General features: G+C 53.3%; 1 protein-coding gene across 1 annotated transcript; it reads right to left on the bottom strand.

The window, feature by feature from the left end:
* Nucleotides 1-2,257: 2,257 nt before the first annotated feature.
* On the bottom strand, nucleotides 2,258-8,103 carry ZC3H12A (zinc finger CCCH-type containing 12A; the record flags this gene model as incomplete). The annotated part of the gene is made up of 6 exons (XM_010191061.1): nucleotides 2,258-2,671; nucleotides 2,783-3,267; nucleotides 3,383-3,489; nucleotides 3,978-4,212; nucleotides 4,844-4,983; nucleotides 7,955-8,103. Coding segments are annotated over 6 exons (1,530 nt in total), but the record flags the coding sequence as incomplete, so codon positions are not given.
* Between the last annotated feature and the right edge of the window lie 6 nt (nucleotides 8,104-8,109).

Raw genomic sequence — 8,109 nt, forward strand, 5'->3', positions numbered from 1 at the left:
CTGCTGCACCTCCCTCCCAGTTCATGAGAGGTTCAGAGCCAAGTCCTGACCTGTCACAGCACACACTCATGTCCATGCTCAACATCTGGCCCAGATGTGCTACACAACTGGATAAAATACACATGCATTGAAACCAGCCTTCACAACTGAAGCACAGCCCACAGTATTTATCCCAAAATAATTAATGAGTACACTGCTCATCGGCACTGAGACACCAGCACCGCTGCAGTGGGAGCTGTGAGCCAGGGCATTGCTGCCCCCAACCTCCAGAGACACCAGTAGAGCAGAACAGTGAACACTGGACCTGCCACTGCCACATGGCATTAATTAACAAGTGGTGTTAATTAATCCTGTCAATACCCGGCCACCAGACTGCAATTGGAGACCTAAGATCAGAGGAACCCCAGGAGGAACGGTGACTTACCCAACTTTCCCAGAAAGCCAGCCAAGATGTTGTGTGTTTGTCCAAAAACCCATGAGAGACCAAAGCGCTCAACTCAGCAGTTTTTATTGATACAACACGAGGTCGTTCACACGGCTGCCTCCGCTCAGTACACAAGCTACATACTGCACAGTGACAGAGTTCAGGAGAGTGCCAGTGAGTACAAAATGTTCACCTTCTGACGGCAGAGCAGATGTGCACCGGAACAAACCCCTGCCGAGGAACGCGGCGGCCGGGTCGAGAAGTCCTAATGGAAACAGCAGCAAGCAGCAAGTTGCTGGACAATAACATTAAAAACCATTTCTCCTGTCATTTACAAATATGCAAAGTATCAGGTTACTTAAAATTAAGAAGCATTTTGCTTACTAACATGGCACATTACCCATTTGTAATGTATCGTAATCACCAGGTATACGGGTTTGTGTCCCCGCGGTTGTCACGGCACACGGTGCCACTCTGGGTCGGTCACGCCTTGGACAGGGCAGGAGCAGCCGCGGCCGGGCCCAAAGAGGGGCCTCGGGGACGGCCGCGCTCCCCGCTCCATCCCCGCCACTCCAGGACCTCGCTCTGACCACGGGGTGGACGTATTTCAAACGACAGAACACGCAGATACAATGTGTATCAACAAATCAACTGCTTCTGGCCCCCGAGTGCAAGAATCGTCTGGGCATTCTAAGCACAGTGAAATCCCAGGACCAGAACCAATTACTACAGCAATTGGTTTTGCATATTCAAAATCTGTTACAGTATCTACAGTAAAAAACACCTCACACAGCAAGAGGGGATGAAAGGGGAACAGTCTCGCCAAGTAAGCCTTCTTCTATGGTTCTGGATGCTGCTGTGGTCTGACAAAGCTGAAGGGGACAGGAAAGCACCAGTAAGGAGGAAGATGAAGTGACAGCTTGACAGAGAAATACGAAGGACTCCTCAGAACAGCAGAGGAGATGTGACTATTGCTGCTCTGCCGAATGTTTACAGCTATTGCTGTTATTGCTATTGCTGTCTGAAGACAAAAGGCACATCATTGAATCCTCCTCGTCAGTGCTGTACAGGGCACAACCACAGCAGCACCAACACCCTCATGTCCTGACAACTGCACTTTTCAGCACATGAACACATCTCATGTGGAGCAGGTCAGGCCCCTCGCCCCAAAAAAGGGCCCAGCTCCTCTGATTTCCAGGAGCTGAGCAGCTCCAAGCACTTGTGGTACACACGGAGCCACCTCGGTTTGGGAAGGTACGCCAAGGTGGGAGGGCACGGAAAGCATCGCGACAGCGGCACACCAACAAGACCAAGTTGAAGTCAGCTAAACCTAGCTGCATGCTGGATTTATAATCCAATGTTTTCCACAGATTGGCATGGTAGGATTTAGTAAAGAGGCTTAGTTAAGAGCTAAGAACAGCCTTGACAATGCATTTCAGCCTTCACAAACAAGCTGCACACCACTGCAAAGGTTGCACCCCCTTATCTGCCACAGCCCCCCCGTCCTCCCTCCCTGCGTTGATCACACACTAAAGCCAGCTCAGAGCTGAAGCTGGAGGAGAAGGGTCACATCGGTCCTGAACTGAGGAGTCCAGGTTGTGCCCGGTCCATGGTGTAACCCCACGGGAAAAACCCTGCTCTGACACTGCAGCCTCTCCTGCCCAGCACCCAGAGCTTCCCCACTGGGGACAACAGGACCCCAGGGCTGACTTAGGTCCAGGCCAGATTTGCTGTGAACACACCACATCCTCCGAGGGCTCCTCCTCACTCTCTGGAAGGCAGCTACAGCAGGAAGCACTGCCCCTCACATCCCTGCCTGCCCCCGCATCCACCTCACACACCCGGGTTCTGGGACTTGTACGTCAGGATCTCTGCTGCCAGCCTCTGGGGATCCAGGAGCCGAGGGAAACGGCTCATGACCGCATCGACCAAGTGGGGATGGAAGATGCCGCACAGCTTGACGTGCACGTTGGCCCTCTCCTTAGCAAACTGGTCGGACACGGCCCACTGGCACGAGTCCCCGTACGCCGGCCCCGGGGCTCTCTGCACCGGGTGAGCATCTCGCACAGCAGTGGATCTCACCTGAGGAGGCATCGGGTACGGTTCAGACCAGTACTCGCGAGAATGGGGCGCAGGGGGGCTGTACTCACTGGGCAGACTGTACTGCCCAGCGTTAGCTGGGTGCATGGGTACCCCATAGCCTGAAAAGGAGTGAGGGGCTCCCGACCGAGACATCTCGGGGCTATACTGCAAGAAGGAGGAGGAAGATTTATGGGAACCATGCTTATAGGAGACCAGACCATTCTCCAAGCTGGGAGAATGGGGGTAGATGGGTCTCTGCCTGCCACAGCTGCAGACTGCAACCTGCTCAGCATGGGAATGGTCACAGTGCCCCGTGGATCTGTAAGGCCACATGTCAGACAGTTGGTTCTCCAGAGACCCAATGCCTGAGTCGAGATGCTCCTGAGAAACGTAGGACAGAGAGTCCATGTGAGGCTGCTGGTACCGGTCACAGGACCTGTGGCTCCCGCTGCTGGGGGGGACACTGCCTGGCACACAGCCCTTGGCCTGAAGGGGAACATCGCTGGGCTTTGCCTTGTGGGCCAAGCTCTTCCTGTCTGCAGAGACCTTCTGCAAAGAGCTCTTCTCGCTCTCTGGGGACACAGAGCACAACAGCTCTGCCTGGGAACCTCTTTTGCCCTTTTTCTCCTCCTTGGCACTGCTACTTCGCGTAGGAGACAACCTTGCATTGGCTCGGAGTTCATCAGCTAACGAGCGCTGGGGCTGATTGATCCTCTCAGGGTGGTAGAACTTACACTTAATTCCATAAGTGCATTTCTTCCCTGCAAGGAAAGGCAGAGCATGGAATGAGCATGGGATGACCAGCTGAATTTTACTAAACTGTGAGTTATGCTGGCACAGACACCTCAGTCCTCGTGTTCAGAGGGCAGCTCTTACCATAAGGGCACTGCTGTTTCTTGTGTTCTGGCACCACAGGTTTCTTTCTGAGGAAGTTATCCAGGCTGGGACCATGTCGCCCTAAGGGATCATCTGGAGGCATAAACCTGAAGAAAAAGACATCTCAGTCAGGAGCAGCTCGTGTTCCTGGGTCAAGGTTTCGTTTCTTCTTAAAGCCTCTCACCCCACTGAAGATTTAAGAGCTTTCCCACGTCACTGCAGAGAAAACCCTCCCCTCACCCAGCAGAGAGCAGCCAGAGGCTGTGCTGCTGCTGACCAGGATTAGCACCACTGCTGGGGCTGACGATGATCGTCCTGTGGGGAAGTCAAGCCCTGGAGCTGCTGGGATCTCCACTACAGCAGAGCTCCCAGCTCCACACCATGAACAACCACCACTACGACTCCAGCTCCTCATGCCCTTGTCCCTCACCACAGTTCTTCCCACCACACTTATACAAAAAAAAAATCTCTACAGGATTTTTCATTCTGTGCCAGCATTTCGCTCTTTCCATGCCTCACTTGCTGTGCTTCATTGAAACAAGACAGCATGCTCACACAGATCTCTTTCAAAGGCAAGCAAAGGATGGGAACATACTTGTCATTGACAAAGGAATACATCAGCAGACGCTCCTCGATGAACTTCTTCCACTCAGGACGCTCGTTCTGCAGGTCCCGGTAGGTGTCATTGGAAACCACGATGCCATCGGACTCGTACGCCAGTTTCACGATGAACCGGTCGTCGTAGCAGACCACACGCTTGCCTCCAACGCGCCGGGAAGGGGTGAAGACCAGGATCTTCTTCTTCTCAAGGTCACGGAGAATGTACTGGTCTGGAACAGACACAGCTGTGAACACATTACCCAGCCAAAGGCCCTTGCACAAATAACAGTACAAATAAACAACAGTATTCGTGTAAAGTCACATCTCCACAACCCCATCTGTGTTCTCCCAGACCTGGATTCCTAGCACTGGGGCCTGCACTGCGCCCAAGAACACCCAGAGCACTGCACAGAGGCTGTGACACAGCCCTTGCTCAGCAAAGGGATCTGCACTGAGGAGTGGCAGAGCAGCAGCTTCTGCAGCGCCAAACCACACGCACAGGTTTGAGAAGTTACTCAGGAATCTCAGCTGTCTGCAAGTTCAGAGCAAAATCCCCTCCACTCGAATGATTCTGACTAAACTCCCACCAGGCTTTAACTTTCAGCATGCAGCAATTCTGTGCAGTGTCAAACACACAGCAGTGCCACAGTTTTGTTCTCTGAATTATTCCGACTGATCCAGGCAAGAACTTGCTGAGGGAAGTTAATGACTAATTCTCATGGTCAGCTCAGCTCGCTGCACCTCCTGCTACTCAGCTCTTCCATTCCCCAGTTAATTACTAACCAGCCAGAACTCCGCAAGCTCATTAACTGAGAAAGCAGCAAGCCTGAAAAGCTACTTTTGGTTTTCCTATGTCCACACCTGTGATAAGCACATCTGGTCGCGGCTGCTCCTTCCTCCACGACGGCACAAAGACGGTAATGTCCTTGTGTCCCCGGTCCCAAAACCACTGGACAGCCAGCAGGATACCTCGGCAGGAGAACACCTCTTTATTTCCATGGCTGCAATGAAGAAGAAAACAGAGAATTTCAATACCCAGGTTGTGTACAGCCCAGTCAAGCAATGCACCAAGCAAACGGACCCAGCAATGCAGACCAGCTTTGGTGAAGGAGTGCGAGGAGCAGCACAAGCTGTATTTGCTGCTCATCTCACAGGTAGCAGCACCAAGATCGTCACAGAATTCCCACTGCTGTACCAATAAATACCCAAATCCTGCCCGGGAGGAAGCAGCGGTGACATCTGCAGCTGCTCTGGAGCAGAGCCCTTGCCTCACCTCTGGACTCCGCAGCTTTCTTTCCAGCCCCAAGTACAGCGTGATCTTGAACGCCCTCTGTCCTGCTCTGCCAGCTGACACCATGGTTAACCACTGCCAGTGTAAACTGTGCCCTCATCAGCTGTTCTGCTTGTAAAGTCGCTCTGATAACGCCAGAAACACACCACATGTTATGCACTGTCACCTCAAGGACGTCAGCACCGAGGAAAGACGCTGCTTCATTATATTATGGCCCAAAAATTCGGCTGAAAATGCACTATTTGCCCAAAACAGCCACATCTGCCATTAGCAGGACCGGTGCGGAACACCTTCACAGCACTTGGCGGTTTGACAACAGCGTCAGAAGCTGCGTGTCACTGCAAAACGCTGCTGCTTAATTATTCATTAGATCATCAATAAGTTTCCAGAACTTCTAAGAGGAAACCACCACTCCTGTCTCACAAGTGCCAGCATTTACCGGGCAATCGGCTCTGCTCTTGATAACGCTGCTGGCAAGCGTTCAGCATTGCTGTATTACCACCCAATTTGTCACTGGGATCTAAAGAGCCGCGGTTCAGGGTGACGCTCCAAGGATGCGCTGTGCTGCAGATAACTGCTCTCAGTTGGGTTGAGATTCTCCCCATCTGGGCACTACCCCTGCCCCAGCTCTTGCCATGTAGATGTGACCAAATCCCAGCTCCCACCAGCGCTTCACAAGCCACTGAACTGCTCCATGAAGACTGAAGAGCTCACACCCAGCAGGGGCACGCTCCAGCCCCCCAGAAAGAGGCTTCTCCTGCCCTCGGCCAGACACAGGTTACCATAATCTCTGAGATAAATGTGAAATGCAGAGATTTTTTTCCTCCAGCCCCTGCTACCAATCTGAAATCTACTGAAGGCAGCTAACTGGGCTGATCTGATTTGGCAGCAGCCAAGAAAAAATTCCCTTAGAAGGAAGTAAAAGCTAATTTCCACTCTGATTTGCATATGTTTGTCAAGAGCTGCTCTGGAGGCCCTGTACACACGGCAAATGAATCAACAGGGAACATCGCACCATCACTACAGGAAGTTTCAGAATGGAATTCCCCTTCTAGCGAATTGCTTAAAAAAGCCAAACTGCTTTTCTCATGTCAAACCCCATCCCGGCAGCGCTCTCACTGCCCGGCCCACCCTGACTCACAGCTGCTGTGGTCGCTCCTGCGCTTTTTTGGGACAACTTTCATGCTCTTCGGGATGACTTTCACAGCGAGACGCTCCTCATTCAAAACCCACAGCTGACTCAGTTGTTTAAGCCTGAGCCCTTATCTAAGGTAAATGTCACTGGAAGTCACGTATCAGCCCAGGCCTCTCAAGGGGCCGTTTTCCTCAGAGCCACAGGGCCGTGCTCTGCTGCAGCCCAGGTCACATCTCTCCCTCTGCTGTGGCCACCAGGGCTCCTTGGGGCTCGCAGCTCTGGCGTGTGGCACAGCAGACTGTGCCCCAGCCCCGCTCGCTGCTGTTCCCAGAACCGACAGCCGCAGCTCAGAGAAAGCCGCAGCAGCGAGCAGAGCTCCGCTCAGCGCTTCCACCCTAGACCAAGTCACAGCGATGCACGCAGCAGCTCCACGTGCGCCCTGTTTGGGTTTGGGTTTTGGGGTTTTCTCCTTGCATGAAGAGCTCTGTGTACACAAACACGTTACAAGATCTAAGCCAAAACTACAGCAAGGAGGTTTGCTTTTGAACTGCAGCAACAAAGCCCAACTAGGAAACCTGGTGTGTTGAATTAATAGAGCCCAGCCCCTGTGCAGAGGGGGGAGCACAGCACCAGGGGCTGGGGTGGGGACAAGCAACGCTCGCCATCATGGGGAGCAAGAGCCGAGGTGAAAGTAGGGACACCAAGCCAATAAACTGAGACTGAAATTGAGTGGGGACATCAAGCCAGAAGAGATTCTGGGTGCTCCATGGGTATCAGTGCTCCTGCGCTCCCCAGCTACTGCTCCAACTCAAGCGGCCTCCCAGGCTGCCTCTGGTTGTGGTGCCTGACAGGACCTGCACCATCAGCCCCAGAACACCCGAGACACTGAGGATGTGGCAGCCCAGCCTTGGTGACACCGCATACCTGAGTGACCCCTTGGGATCCACAGAAGGTTAGGGATTGGAAGGGACCTCAAAAGATCAAAGATCAAGATCCCAGCCATGCTCTACACCATACGGAAATTCAGCCAAAATACAAGAGTCGTAATTTGGAGAATGGTCTCCAATGCAGGAGACAGCTCCATATTACAAAGCCTTCTCTAATTAACCCTGTAATTATTTATTGAGCAACTTCCTGCTACAGAAACTTACATAAAGCCATTAGGTAAGAGGACAATGTATCTTCAGTTATCCTTCTCATAAGCTAGAAAATAGGAGGAAACGTCTCCATTTCCCAAGACGCACGCCCGCTCTTGTCAGAGCCCCGTGACTGCCGGGACAGGCAGGGACCGTGGGCAGGAGAGGCCGTCAAGGCAGCCACCCTCTGCAAACGCAACGCTCACCTCGTGAGACCGTGCAGGCAAAAAAAAAAAATACCCCCACCCCCTCCCAGGCCATCCACCAGCCGCTGTTTTCAGTGAGAACCCACAGGTTTTCAGACCCCACGTCTAATAACCAGACGTGACACGAACCCCCACTCACCACACCACCGTGACGGGCGCCAGCAGCCCCGGTGAGACCCTCGCGCCCCCCAGACCCAAGCACACCTCATGGCCACGTTGCTGCCATCGATAACGATGGGCTTCAGGTTCTCGCTCTCCGTCTCCTCCAGGGCTGGTGTGGGCGCTGGGGTCTTGTTGGCAGCCCCCCCCCGCGGGACCAGCGGGGCCTCCTTGGCCTCCGGTGGGGCCTCGGTGCCCTC

The sequence above is a fragment of the Mesitornis unicolor genome, unplaced genomic scaffold, assembly GCF_000695765.1.
Source record: "Mesitornis unicolor isolate BGI_N332 unplaced genomic scaffold, ASM69576v1 scaffold32418, whole genome shotgun sequence".
In the NCBI taxonomy this organism is placed as follows: domain Eukaryota; kingdom Metazoa; phylum Chordata; class Aves; order Mesitornithiformes; family Mesitornithidae; genus Mesitornis; species Mesitornis unicolor.